At 40.4% G+C, this 15,801-nt stretch overlaps 1 protein-coding gene across 5 annotated transcripts in view; it reads right to left on the bottom strand.

Annotated features, from left to right (window-relative positions):
* LOC133107945 (metastasis-associated protein MTA1-like) overlaps window positions 1–15,801 on the bottom strand; it is a 61,701-nt gene that overhangs the window by 37,350 nt on the left and 8,550 nt on the right. For all 5 annotated transcript variants that reach the window (XM_061217284.1, XM_061217281.1, XM_061217282.1 and 2 more), the window contains exons 2-3: window positions 1,766–1,833; window positions 154–247 (exon numbers count right to left, since the gene is read on the bottom strand). Coding sequence is in view for 4 of the 5 variants with exons in the window: in XM_061217281.1 (XP_061073265.1) it covers window positions 154–247; window positions 1,766–1,833 (162 nt within the window). In the remaining variant the exon portion in view is untranslated. The remainder of the gene's footprint in view (window positions 1–153; window positions 248–1,765; window positions 1,834–15,801) is intronic.

The following is a 15,801-nucleotide window of genomic DNA, read 5'->3' as shown; positions in this document are numbered from 1 at the left end:
GCAAGACCAGGGCTGGTACAATCACATGACTTTGATCTTTAAACTCGTCAGAAATACTCCAGACACTGCTATGCCAACATTTAGCCCTGCCAAAGTGGAGGAGACCCGTTCTGTGAGGACGTGCAGAACCTGGTGTCTGAAAGACACACTCACTGGCGTGCTTGTCTGCCAAAGCGATGAGATTGCTGGGGATGTCCCTCCTTCGGTAGAAGCACACCACCTTGGCTTCCACATTGCCATTGGCTGTCTGCAGGAAGAGCAGTTGTTGGAGGGGAAAAAGAAAGAGGAGGAAGTGAGAAATGGCTCTGTTAGGGGAATTCAATGTGATACCACTTGGATACCACTGGATAAGAGCATCTGCTAAATGCCTTGTAATGTAATGTAATGTAATACAACATTATAAGAGTAGAAATGTCATGCAATTATCATTATGTCACCTCCACGCATTAAAGGGCTAGTTCACCCCAAACATGAAATAAAATAATGTTTTACTCTGAGTATCATCTATCCATCCAGAAAGTTTCACTGAGGTGTGACAAATGTTCTGGACCTAGGTGGCGACATTAGCTCAGGAGGTAAGAGCAATCGTCTGGCAGTCAGAGGGTTGCTGGTTCAATCCCGCCCAGGGTGTGTCGAAGTGTCCCTGAGCAAGATACCTAACCCCCAAATGCTCCTGATGAGCTGACTGGTGCAGGACTGTGACATTGGCTCTGACAGCGGAGAGGCAGAAGATTTTCTGAACCTGACTCTCGCTATTCTGGCCAGGGTCAAAGCTAAGATGAAAGTTGTGTCTCTGCCTCATGGGCCTAATGGCAGCAATCAGGTTTATCTTTGATCATCTGTCCAGAACTCTACAGGTTTTTCAATGTACGTTTTTCTACATTAAACGGTAACCTGGCTATTCTATTGTTGAAGCTTGCCAGGGGTTTGCATCTTGTGGTGAACGCTCTGAGGTTATGCTGGCGTAGTCTTCTCTCGCTGATTGTCTTTGACACATCCATGACAGATCAGAGCACTCATGGATCTGTCTTTGACACATCCATGACAGATCAGAGCACTCATGGATCTGTCTTTGACACATCCATGACAGATCAGAGCACTCATCAGGAGGCAGGTGTGGATGTGTTAGTGACTACTGTCCGCAGAAGAATTAATTAATAGAGCTACTGTACAGAGGCCACACTGCTAGATGTAAACCATTAGTCAGCTGCAAAAACAGGATGGCCAGGCTACCGTTTGCTAAAAAACACCCAAAAGAGCCTGTAGAGTTCTGCAAAAAGATCTTGTGTACCTATGAGACCAAGATGCACTTGTATCAGCAATGGCAAGAGCAAAGTGTAAAGGAACTGTACAAGATCCAAAGAACATCCCTGTAATTTATACATGGTGAAACCAAAATGTATGCAAATAAACTTTAACGATAGCTGAGGATCTGCAATTTAACCAAATGTGAATTGTTTGATTGTGAATCTAGAATTATAGAGTACAGAGCCAAATACAAACTGTAAAAAACACTGTATATGACTGTAAACTGCATTCACATGCAAATGTAATATATAATGTTTATCTTTCCTAAGATATATTTAAATTAAAAATGTACTTTTAAAAAAAACCTTTTTCAATGTTTAGTGTAACCATCTCTCCTGCTAACAAATCCGTCCCAAAGCTCTTTGACATATGTGAGCTTCTCCACGTGGCTGCTTGTATTATTGGCACTCACAGGAAAGTACAATATTTTACAACATTGGAAAAAAAAGCCTCATACCTTGTTGAGTTCTTCTATTCGTCTTACTGAATACGGATTGCTTGAGGAGTTTTCAAAGAAGACATAATCTGAAACAAAAGCACAAGAGTAAATATGATGAGTTGAATAATGTTACAAAATCCTTAGGCTCTTGTAATTATTTCCTAATGGGCAGAAGCATAAAATTATTATAGGGAGATTATAGTTTTAGTGCTCTACATTTCCAAAGAAATTGAATATAAAGTACAATTAGTTAGATCCAGGAAATCTCCAGAAAGAAAATTAATATACACTCAGTGACCACTTTATTAGGTATATTATATTATAGGTATACTTTATTATATTTAGTATCTCCTGGGATTTTCATGCACAACTGTCTCTAGAGTTTGCAGAGGCAACTCTGGAGTGGCTTGAGGACAAGTTTGTGACTGTCCGAGTAGCCCAGCTAAAGCCCAGACTAAAACCCCACAGAACACCTATGGAGAGACCTGCAGATGGCAGTTCACAGACGCTTCCCATCCAATCTGATGGAGCTGGACAGCATCTGCCAGGAAGAATGGGATAAACTGCCCAAATCCAGGCATGCAAAGCTTGTAGAGACTTACCCAAGAAGATATGGGTATGGAGGGTATGAATACTCATATAAATGTACAACACAACACATACAACATGTTAACTTCCCCACTCACAACAAAGGTCAGATACTGGGCCTGGACTGCACCTTGAGTGTAGCCCCCTCCAATATTACCAGCGACAAGCTTCCTATTTCTGACCACACAGTTATTTATTTTAATTTCTGTCCCACTGTTTTTCTTAAAATGTAAACGCACCATCTCCTTCAGAAATGTGAAAAAAAACATTGACCCTAATAATTTTCCGCAACGGATTACTGCCTGTCCTATTACTGACCCTCTCTGCACCACCTCTCACTACAATAACCTCCTCTCTAAGTCACTAGACTAACTAGCTAGTCTCCTTCACACACACCGCACCCTGGTGCACCCCTGAACTCCACCAATTAAGATCCACTGGGTGGCGCCTAGAGCATTTCTCCAAAAAGACAGGACTTGTTGTTCATACCCAGCCTATGCTGAGCACCTTAGTAATTACAAATCTGCCCTTTTGGTTTCCAGATCCTGTTACTATGCCAACATAATTTATTCTAGTAAAGGCAACAACAAAGTTCTCTTCTACACTGTGAACAAGCTGCTACAGCCTCCAGATAATTTTCCCTTACCCATCTCTACTGGCCTTTGCAATAAATTCCCGGCTACATGTCAGCTCGACCCCATACCCACAACCCAAGTCAGAGCTTGCCTTCCCTCTCTCTCCCCTCTGCCGGTCCAGATTATCATCTCCGAGCTCTGGCGTGGTACTTCACAACCTGAAGGTAGCAGCAGTCACACAAATCCTTTAAAACAATTGGTGCTGACCCAGAAAATCGTAATGAATTCCAACCCATTTCTAATCTCCCCTACCCTTTTCAACACTTAACTCCTTCCCCTTGGTCAAATCATGCAACATCACAACACTAGTTTCCACTGCTACACCGATGACACTCAACAGTACATCAGCTCCAAACCCTCCTCTCTTCTTCTTGCACTCTCTCTCACAAATTGCTTGCATGATATTAAAACATGGATGACCCACAACTTCATACAGTAACAAGACCGAAATCATGCAAAACCCCTCACTTCAACATCCCCATTAACAATTTCCCCCTCTTTGTCTCAGCACAAGTCAAGAGCCTTGGTGTCATTCTAGATATTACACCTTCCTTTGAACCACATTGAAAAAATATAACAAAAACCACCTTTTTCTACCACTGTAACATCTCCAAACTCAGACCCTCTCTCACTTCCTCCAACACAGAAACTCTATAATCGACACATTTGTAACATCCAGACTGGACTATTGCAATTCACTTCTAACAGGTATCCAAAATCATGCTATCAACAAGCTACAACTCTGCTGCTAGATTGTTAACCACATGACCACATCACTGCAGCTCCCTGCAATCTCCACTGGCTCCCTGTTAAATTCGGAATTCAATTTAAATGTCAAAGTGCAGAACCGGTTTGAACCACTGGAGGGTGGTGTGGTCATTGACAGCCTTTTCAGCCTATTTACTCACAGGTGTATTCATTTCTGTGCAATCAGAATTTATTTGCTATGACAAGTTTTATTTTTCCCCCCATTTGGCACCCATTTAAGTTCACCTTCTTTATCCTTCCCTTTTTTTCCCCAGTGGGGTAGTTTTAGGTTATTCTTCTTTATCTTTTTGTTTTCCTGTCTCTTTAGTCTGCTTTAGTGGTTGTTCGCTTGCGAACAGCTTTTAGGAACCCTGGTGTCAGCATTTGGCCTAACACCCCACACATTAAAATCCTCCATATTGTTTACAAAGCCCGCCATAACCAGGCCCCCACCGATCTCTCTGACCTCCTGCTGGCCTACTCGCCCTCCCACTCACTGCACTTCTGGCCTGCTCACACTCCCCACCTGGCACCTCTCCTCACTCGTTCAGCTCGTAACCTTATTCAGCTGTGCTGCACCAACATCTTCCACCTCACATTCGCACCTCCGACTCTTCATTCAATAAACGGCTCAAGACCCACTTATTCAGAATAGCATATACTTAAGACATTATTCAACCACATAGTCATACACACACAAACACTCACATGCATACTTTTACTTTTTTAATCTTTTTTTTTAGCATAACAGATGTGCATATATAGAATATTATAGTGTCCCATACATTTTCTTTTTTAAATGTATGGAACGTTAATAATCTCCCCTCTGTACTGTGTGTCTCTGTATTTGGCTCAGATTCTGATTCCCTGTATAAAGAGACCTTGGGTGTCTTGAAAGGCGCTTTAAAAATAAAATGTATTATTACTATTAGTGTTATTATTATTACTATTATTATTATTCATAATAAAGTGTGCAAAAAGTGAAGGGGTCTGAATCATTTCTGAAGCCATGTATATAATATGGATGGCTTAATATAGTGGGCTATCTGCAGAAAATAGGAATCATCCAGATAATATAACAATCTGTTCAGCTGTGATAAAAATTAATTTTCTTTCTGGGTTTAAATGCCTGTTCTCAGAGGCTGTCCATGGTCATGGCTGATACTATCTTCCCTTCCCTGGATGACATCAGTCAATTAGTTGTCTACTGGCAAGAGTCAGGACTGGCACACTCTGAATTCAATACCGGTATCAGGCCCTGTTCCTGTGTGTGGATGGGCCCCACAGTCTGGTATATATTAAGGCTCTGTTCCTGTGTGGATGGACCACTGATTCCATGATATAATCGCACTCTCGAGTTAACCACTGAATATGAGAAAGGAAGATAATATAATTGTGTCCAGCCACTGTTGTTATCCTGACGGTAGGTTACATCACTTCCTCCACACTGAAAGGAAAACAGACACACACACACACACACACACACAGACACACACTGATAAAACTGACCAAGCTATGTCAGCCTGGATACAGCTTGTCTTTGCCAATACCAGGAATCCTTCCAGAAACTTCCAGAACCATTCACAACCAAAAGTAGATTGTATCATGTTACATCATAATATATTGAAAATAATGCACATACATGAAACTTCTTCTTCAGGAAAGAGGTTTTTCACTTGGGGCATTCCATCAGAAACCAGTCACTTTCTGACTTCACCCTTCTAGATTTGAACAAGTTGTCAGGGTTATGGGACAGAGGAACCAAGAGCAGACTCAGGGAGAAGGTGAAAAACGGCAGGCTTTAATTAACACGGGACAGATCCAAAACGCAATCCAGAAACAGGCAATGGTCAAAATCCGGGCAGACGAGCACATACAGGGCACGCAGAAGAGTGGACAGATGACAGGCAGAATTCAAGAACAGGAAGGCAGTCCACACACACAAATCCAAAAACATAAAGTCCAAAGCCAGGCAGAGATCAAACCAGGAACATCCAAAAACAGATTAGACCAGACAGAATACAGGGGCGAAGGCACAGGATACAGGAGGCTAGAACCGGGGACAGGAAAATACAGGATACAGGGTATGACAAACTAGCGTTGCCGAAACACTCATTGTTTATGAGAGAGTTCAGAGGAGAAGGGCCAGACTGGTCAAAGCTCACAGGAGGGTGACAGTAATGCATATAACCACTCATGGTATGTGGTGGTATGCAGTGGTATGCAGAAGAGCATCTCTGAACACACAACGCGTCAAAGGTGGTCTAATAAATACGTAATAAAGTGCTCAGTGAGTGTTTACATCTATTCATTTGGACTGCCTATTTGCCAGCTAGTTTAACATCTGAGACTGTGACCTGCTTAACCCATTTGATTATTTGCTATGAAATTCTTCCCAGAATTTCTTCCCTTTGGAAGTTTATTCTGAACACCGTTTGAGTGTTTTGCTTTCCACTGGGGAATTTTTTTCCCATCAATTTCTCACTTTTTAGGGGTTCAGGCCTGACTTCTGTGCAATTTCCTTTTGTTTCTCTGTCAGGGTCTTTGTAACAGTTATAGAAAATGAATTGAATTGAATTGAATTGAAATGAAAATCAGAGGTTTACTCTGGCAAAAGGTGGGGTAAGGAGGAACAAATGTTCTTCTTCAGGATGTATTCCTTCACAATTTCCCATGGATAGCGAGCCCCAGATAAGGCTGCTGTCGTAGACGAAGACCAGAGTGCTGCTCTTGATTGTTCGCCAAAAAAGTCAGTCAATAAAAATGACAAAAGTTATGTGCACCTTGGCAGCTGCTCAGCACAACAATGGGAATGATGGAAGACTGCTATTTATAGACTGTCTGGAAGCCTCTGCGCAAATTAAATATGTCAATTTTAAAAGACTGATAACTGTATGTGCAAATGTAATGGGAGCTTGTGTAAGACGACAAAAAATAGAACTTAGACTCAGATTTTGCTTTTTAAACTTTTAAATAAATACCCTTTATTTCCCCTGAATAATGCTGCATGTACTCACTACATGTACTCTGTGATAGAATGGAATAATGTGTAAGATGTCATTTCTTCTAATGTCATACAACAAAAAGTGCTTTTCTTACCAAGGCATATTGGCATTCTCCTGAAGCAGAAGCTGAGCATGACCTGCAGACTGCATTATAAGTGTCGGTGACTTCAATAAGAAAATCATGCGCAACATTGTTGATGAAGGTCAAGGGGAGCAACTCTGGACTTGGCATCCTATCAGCAGCATACAATGCGAATTGCAATTCAAAGTGGTCTGTGTATTGAACTCATACCCCAATCACAGCACACGTTATTCATTACCCACGAGGAAAAAAGCATTTTTGCGCCAGATTCCGTGGAGATCTCTCTGGAAACAGTTGGCTGTGTTCTGCTGCTTTGATGCAGTGTCCTTTCTCACTAGGGCTAGTACATCCATTCAAAATTTGAATGTCTTTTCTGCTCATAAACCATCACAAGTGTAAATAGACCTTGAAATGCAATAGAGTTCTTAAGGCTAGGTTGGGAGATGAACCATTCTGGTAAGAAGAGCTAGCCTCACTACTTAAAGGAATAAATGTACCTTGAGTATATCAGAAAAAGGCTGCCAGTTAGCTTGACGTTTAGCCATTATGAGGTAATTAATGCCTGTAAGATTAATGACTAGTGGTGTGTACTTTGCAGTGATTTCAGTAAGAAATAGCTGAATATAATGAACCAAAACATTGTGATATTTTCTCTCTTGATATTGGCAGAAAATGATTGTGAGTCAGGACCAAAGGAAAAAATAAAACATGACAAAATGACCAACTTCAATTAAATTTTATTGATGTGAACATTCCATTGGTATGCAATAAATACCTGACCAATGGAGAATATTAAACATATAGAGCGCCCTCTGAATTTAATGGTAGCCTTAAATAACTGTATTTCAATATAATGAAAGGGCTAATTATGTTTATTTTATGTTGTGTGGACAGATAAATATGGCTGTGGTTCTAAAGAACTATTACAATAGTTTGGTGCAATTTTGTATATACTGTACAGGTCCCTGGACCATTATGAAGATTGGTGAATTATAAACTGCATACAAAGTACAAAGACATTTTGACCAAAAACCAGTTTGCTTCAGCCAAGCTGAAAATGCACTTCCCAGCAAGACAATGAAGTTCCATGACAATTTTAACAGAAATGTTATTCTTGTAAAAATCTTTGCAGAAAATATTATCTTTTTTTTTCAGGAAAATAATTATAATTTGAGAACTTATTATTACAGTACCGTTTGTTCTAGCAGTGTTAACGCCAGAAACAATCAGTTTCTTTGAAAAGTGCCATAAATAGCTGAGTCACCACACGTAATGCTGCTAGGAAATTATTGGAAAATGAGTTGCCAGTATTTTGTTCTAAAAACATAATGGCAGTTCAAACGTGTTATTCTTTTAAATGAATTAGCTATAAATGTACTTTGTTATGCCCTTGAAAGCATTGTATATGAGTGTTCCTTACATGTATACATTTGTATACGTTTAAATTTGTGTATTGTTGCATCATGCAAATGTGACTAAATTAAAACACTGGGCATGGGATGCCACTGACTCCCATTACTGGCCGGCTGTCTAACTGCATACAAACACATTGTACAGTATATCATTACAGTATATCATTTCCATAATTCCTAAGGTAACAGCCAATCTTTTCCAATGTTTCTATGTTGATAGTTTCCAGTACCTGTGAGTTTAGTTTTGGCACTAATCGCTAATTGTCATGCTCACGATTAATCTTGCTTTCACTCAAACGATGACAAACAAGAAAAACCTCAGGCAGGCAACTATACTAGACACCAGTATCCAATGGGTATTGGCTACAAGCCATCAGTGATATGTACATACACAGAAACATATTGCAGCGTTATGCCAGTAATCTGGATAAGTGGTTGTTTAAATCGAAAAAAGTCAGAGTCAGCTTCATGGGTTTATCAGCCCACCCAGACACAGTGTGCAGTAAGTGAACATGCTACAGGCAGACATTAGAAACTGCAAATTTCCATTGTCACCTTCCCTATACACCATCCTGCCAAGTCATGTCATTCTGAAGGAATACACTGGATATAAATGAGATATTTTCAGAATTAAAAATCTTAAAGACCTGGCAAAGACAAATTTTGTCCCATCATAAAAGCCAGCAGGGCTTAAGCCAATTTTCTCTAAAGTTCTCTGGATCTATAAAGCAATGTCTGAACACAAAACGATGTGCAATGATGCAGGAAAATACTTGCAATTCAAAGCATCTGGCTTTAAACGGTACACAAATTGTGCAGATATATAAAACAGTGTTCAGAATAGAGTTCAAAAGCAGTCTTTGCAGAAAAAATAATTGGATATTGGAACTGCAGAAATGACTCAATAATACTTCCAGTATTGCCTACTTTTGCAGATTTTATGAGTTTTTATATTGAATTATTCATGACATAATATTAAACAAATATTTCATTTTTGCCATAGGATATATGTGATGGCTTTATGCAGTTAACTCAGGAAACCACTTTTTTGTATCTTCAGTATGAACCTGAGATTTGTGACTTGTTTATCTTTCATGAAATGTCTAAACTTTAACCCTTTTTGAAATCATATATACAAATTGGATAATGTTGACACTTTGCAGCTAATGAGAGCTCTACTGTCAGCAGTCAGAACAATTATGAATTCCTTAACCATTCCAACCCTGTACATAAATATCTTATTAATAAGAGGTTTTAGGATTGAAGTCATGAATCTGCGTAACACTTTGAGCCACATCTGTCTGGAGCGGTCACAGATCACTGCCATATCTGCTCTGGACATCATATAAGGGTCATCCTGAAGAAGGAGGACAGCCCCACATTTCCCTGCGCATTTTACTATACTACTGGGGACACTAATGAAAACAGGACAGCACACAGACACACCTCACACTCCTCTTTGCTGGGGTCATGCCATATTTTCTACCTTTCTCTTTCCCCCTCCTTTCTTTCACAAGCAGCATGGTTTGAGCAGCTTGCCATGTCCTGTACATAAGAACAGTGAGATAAAAAATAAAAATGTTTGTGTAGTACTGGAAACAAGTAATTAACAAATTGTGTGTGGTCACTCAAGTTCACATGCTGGCTGTGGAACAAAGCTCATTCACCTGTTTAGAGGAGACCCTTACAGTACACTGCAGCTAGGCATACCCTTGTGAGCCTGCATACTACACCTTAAAGTTTCAGTTATTGAAGAGGGCCATTGTACAAGAGTGGGTAAGAGAACTGAATTCAAAAGCCTTGTTAAAAAAAACATGGCCATTTCTATACTTGGCTAAAGCACAGGACAGTGTTTTTACTGCTACCATAAGTACAGTGGGAGCAATAATTATTTGATCCCTAGCTGATTTTGTAGGTTTGCCCACTTACAAAGAATGGAACTGTGTAGAATTTTAATCATAGGTACATTTTAACATTGAGACAGGATATCACAAAATAATCCACAATAACAACATCATATAAATTTTATAAATGTATTATCGTATTTTTGCATGGAATAAGTATTTGATCCCCGACCAATCAGCAATAATTCTGGCTCCCACAGTTTTCCATTAAGAAGCACTCCTAATCTCAACTCATTACCCAAAACACCTGTGTCAACTCGTTACATCGTTATGTAGCTGTATAAAAGACACCTGTCCACACAATCAATCAGATTCCAACGTTTCCACCATGGCCAAGTCTAAGGACATCAGGGACAAAATTGTAGACCTGCACAAGGCTGGGATGGGCTACAAGAAAATAAGCAAGCAGCTTGGTGAGAAGTTAACAACTGTTGGAGCAATTATTAGAAAATGGAAGAAAGACAAAGTCACCGCCAATCTCCCTCAGTCTGGGGCTCCACGCAAGATCTCGCCTCGTGGGATATCAATGATCATGAGAAAGGTCAGGGATCAGCCCAGTACTACACATGAGGAGCTTGTTAATGACCTGAAGGTAGTTGGGACCACAGTCACGAAGAGAACCATCAGTAACACACTACACCGTGAAGGATTAAAATCCTGCTGCGCGCGCAAGGTTCCTCTGCTGAAGAAGGCACATGTACAGGCCCGTTTGAATTTTGCCAAAGAACACCTGGATATTCCAGAGGAGGCTTGGGAGAAGGTGATGTGGTCAGATGAGACCAAAATAGAGCTATTTGGCATCAACTCGACTTGCCGTGTTTGGAGGAAGAGAAATGCTGAGTACAACCCCAAGAACACCATCCCCACTGTGAAGCATGGAGGTGGAAACCTTATGCTTTGGGGGTGTTTCTCATTTAATTGGACAGGACGACTTCACCGTATCGAGGGGAGGATGAATGGGGCCATGTACCAGGAAATTTTGGGCGACAACCTCCTTCCCTCAGTGAGAGCACTGAAAATGGGTTGTGGATGGGTCTTCCAACATGACAATGACCCAAAACATACGGCCAAGGCAGCAAAGGAGTGGCTCAAAAATAAGCATATTAAGGTCCTGGAGTGGCCTAGCCAGTCTCCAGATCTGCAAAGAGGAGTGGACCAAAATCCCTCCCAAGATCTGTGCACACCTGGTGAAAAACTACAACAAACGTCTGACCTCTGTGCTTGCCAACAAAGGTTTCTCCACCAAGTATTAAGTCCTATTGTTCTATGGATCAAATACTTACTTATTTCATGTGAAAATATGATATTAAATTTATGAAATTTATATGATGTTGTTATTGTGGATTATTTTGTGATATTTTGTCTCTCAATGTTAAAATGTACCTATAATTAAAATTCTACACAGTTCCATTCTTTGTAAGTGGGCAAACCTACAAAATCAGCAAAGGATCAAATAATTATTGCTCCCACTGTATCTTCTTATACCTGAAAACATAAGCCAGGCAGCATTGTTGATATGCTCATTAAATAAGTGATGTAGCAATCTGTAAACCACTGCAGATACATTTGTCCAGAAGTAACTGTCCAATCTCCAATTTGTCGAAAAACATCTTCACGAGGGAAAAGACACCACGGCAGCAAGCTCTTCAGGAAAATCAGACTTTATTTAGCACAAGTGCATAAAGCCGAACCAGTTCCACAGAAAATGGAAATGGACCTCGAAATGTGATTTTTACACCCATTTTATACACCCTCCAACTCCTCCTACAACCTCATTGTGGCAAATCACCGACACTGTTCTTATCTTAACTCCTCCCAAAGCTCCTCCCACAACATCATTGTGGCAAATTGCCAAAGGTCCTTATGCTCTGCCAGCTCTGTACAAAGTTCAGGGATGCTCGGCCAACTCTGTACAAAGTTCAGGATGCCCCCGCCCTCGCGAACTGCCTCTAACACACACGTCATCCATGTTTAAGCATACACGTCACTCTGTATTTTTCCACATATGGGTCACTTTTCTGACACAAACTAAGCAGCAGTAATCATTGAAAATATGCAGACATACTAAACATTCGATTAATATTCTCTTCTAATATTCTTTTCTAATATACAGACATACTAAACATTTGATTAATATTCTCTTCTATTATTCTTTTCTAATATACAGACATACTAAACATTTGATTAATATTCTCTTCTAAGTGAATAAATGTACGTTGCATTCTTTGCTCTCATTTCAACAGTTTTCACTGTGGTCACGCTCACGACTACTGTCTGTTCTGGCTCCACAGTGGTGGAACAAACTCCCCGTTGAGGTCAGAACTGTAGAATCTCTCCCCACCTTCAAGCGCAAACTGAAGACCCACCTCTTCAAGCAGCACCTCTCCCCATCCCTCCCTACCTCCCTGTGAACCTTAATTGTTGTCTTTGTGATTTACTTTGTGTTTCGGGATTTTTAGTTGGCTAGGTAAGCAGTATTTGGATCGTTAAGTTTGGTCATTTTTACTTTGTTGTTTGTTTATTTGTTTGTTAAAAAAAAAAAAAAAAAAAAAGATAGGCCCTGGTCCTTATCTTTGTTGTACGGGTAGCAATTGAAATTGTACTTCCCTCTAGGGTCTTTCAGAGCACTTATCCCTGGTTATGGGTATGCACTTTGTTGTACGTCGCCCTGGATAAGAGCATCTGCCAAATGCCAATAATGTAAAATGTAAATACATCATCGAGAGTTTTAGAGGAACCAGCCTGCTCATCAAGGTGGAGTCTGATTTTGACTTGTGATTGTTTATCATGCTTTTAGGAAGGAGATCTTTTGTTCTGTGAATTTTCCCCTACATAACCTGACAACTACTGGCTGTACTGTACAAAAATGAAAGTACAACGATGCTGCATAGATTTACTCCAATGGCAAGTATCCTGATAAACCAGACTCATAAACTGCTTCAATTCATCCATAAAAAAATGTAAACACACTAAGCCCTTAAATTAAAGTGTTATCCAAACGCTCAGATACAAATAACATGTTTAACACAGGAAGAGCTTAATGGTACAATAGGCAATTTGGGAAAACAGTCAAGAGAGGAGTCCCTCAAACCACCACAGTTTATCCCTCCCCCTTCTACAACTGATCCAGAATGCTGCAGCCCATCTGGTATTCAATGTTCCCAGACATTCACATGTCACCCCCCTGCTCCGCAACCTCCACTGGCTGCCTGTTATGGCTCGCATCAAATTTAAAACTTTGGTGCTCGCATACCAGGCAGTTAAACAATCAGCCCCTGTATATATTCAATCCCTTATCAAGACCTATACACCAACAAGACCCCTCCGTTCTGCCACTTTGTGCCGTCTGGCGCCTCCTCCTCGCCACACCTGCACTTCACGCTCACGACTGCTGTCTGTCCTGGTCCCACGGTGGTGGAATGACCTCCAGAACGGCAGAGTCTCTGACCTCCTTCAAGCGCAGACTGAAGACCCATCTCTTTAGGCTACACCTTTCCCTTCCCAACTCACCACCATGATTAGCCTTAGACTGTAATGGCACTCATGCATAGATTGTATAGATATTGTTACTTGTATAGGTATTGTTGTTTTTTATTGGCTGTTGTATTGTTGTATTCTAGCTGCCAACTGTGGTATGCTAGTTTGAAAGTTGATTGTACTCTTCAAGGGTTCTGATTTTCTGTATGTTTACACTAGGACTTGGAACTGTACTGTCCTCTCAGGTCCTCTTTGCACTTGTTCTTGTGTTTGATTTGCACTTTGTTGTACGTCGCTCTGGATAGCAGCGTCTGCTAAATACCATGTAATGTAATGTAACAGTCAAGAGAGGAGTCCCTCAAACCACCACACTGTTTATCCCTCCCCTTTCTCTGTGAACAATGTTGAACCCCCCCGCCCTTGCCATTGGCTGTGGCAATTAGAACCCATTTACAACCAATGACCTTGAATTATTGTACAGTTATACAATTTGGTACAGTGTCGGTGCGTCAACTGTAAATTTTGAAACCCGAATTTAAGGACAATAAGCACAGGCAGAGGGTAAGTCAGTGAGCCAGGAAAGGATTTACGGTGGTCTTGTAACAATGTTTTAACACACAAAATGTACCTATTGTACCTTTAAGTGATTCTCTTCATGCTGACTAATAGGAAAGTCTGTTTCTCAGTAAAACCTTAATTAGTCTTGAGCAGCACACTGGCAGAATAGCATGACCAGCCTCCCATGGGCTGAATTCCTGCCTGTCTCAAACGATGTTGTCTTGCTTTTGTGCATCACACCAAAATCCATACATTTGACTTCCCTGGATCTCCATCTGTATAGATTACGCCCAATTGGGACTTAATGTTTTTTTTTCACCAAAAGCATGCTGTCATCACTCCCTCCATCAACCCCGCACTTGTTTTTTTTTTTTCACCCCTCCCACACTGCTTATTGATATGCATGCATGTGGGTGTCTGTGACTAAAAGACACCAAAAAATATTCCCTGTGTTTGTATTAGCCTGACAATAACAAGGTTCACCGACTGCAAAGAAGGGCAGAGACTATCAAACAGCTGTCGAGAGAGAGACTTGTAGAAAGAGTTTGAGACTCACCCACAAGTGTGCTAACAGAAAAATCTACATTCATTTGCAGCACTGGCTGATGAGCCACAAGGGTGAAACTCTATAGAACAGCAAAAGCAGTAGTTAACAGCATATATTAAATGTTAGTCAAGCACTATAACCTATTATGGCTTCCACCTCAAATAAAACTGTGGTGGGAAATCAGTTAAATGATTTTATATTAAAGTCAAATGAACCTTACCATATGCTCTTTCAGCATGACAATCCAGTATTAAAATCAGTGACACTCGTACCGGTACAGAGTGTCACAAACATTAGCCTTTTTCAGAACATTTTATTTCTTCGCTCATTTTTGCTGTAGGATCTTAATTTTGGCAAACAACTGTAATATTACTGTAATATTATTATTGTTATTATTATTGATATTATTATGTATATAATATTGCCATTATTATAACAAAATTTCATTTTATTACAGAAATACTAATAATTTTCACTTCATAAAATGTAGTCGGCCCATGCTGTCTGTTTTTAAGCAAATCAAACTAAAATATAACAATCTGTCGGTACCATAAAGGCCATTTCGTACGCGCAGTTTTAATTAAACTCAGCAACGAACACTAGACCATGATTAACGGAGGCGATTCTGTCGAACTTTTCGGGCATTTGAAAAAGGGGGTGCGTTTCCTTTTCGACGTAAGGACAAGTTGATTGTTGTTGTTGTTGCTGTTTTGATTTGTTAAAGGTCGACTTCATCACTACCAAAACATTTCTAAAGCTGCCAAATTTATGCACCTCCTACCCTGTACATTTCGGCTGCCATCTTACACCGGCGCAAAAAATAAACAAAACGTGATTGCCAAATGTAAAATAACATGTCGCGGCCAGACGATTTCGCCAAAAGGTGCCCGAGTATGATACCCATTGTACCTGTTTAGCACAATAAGAATTCCAGGGTAACGCATGCAGATGCATTAGGCTATTATAACTGTATTATTTTGCATTATTTTGGAGGGGTTGGGGATTCTTATGTTTCACTCTACTACCCTTGTCTGCGTATCTGCGGAGACGGTACACCACGTTCTGCGCTCGCTTTATGCTAACGGTGACGTAGGATAAA

The sequence above is a fragment of the Conger conger genome, chromosome 13 (genome assembly GCF_963514075.1).
Source record: "Conger conger chromosome 13, fConCon1.1, whole genome shotgun sequence".
Lineage (NCBI taxonomy): Eukaryota > Metazoa > Chordata > Actinopteri > Anguilliformes > Congridae > Conger > Conger conger.
Note: the sequence above shows the minus strand (reverse complement) of the source record. Positions and strands in the feature narration are given on the sequence as shown.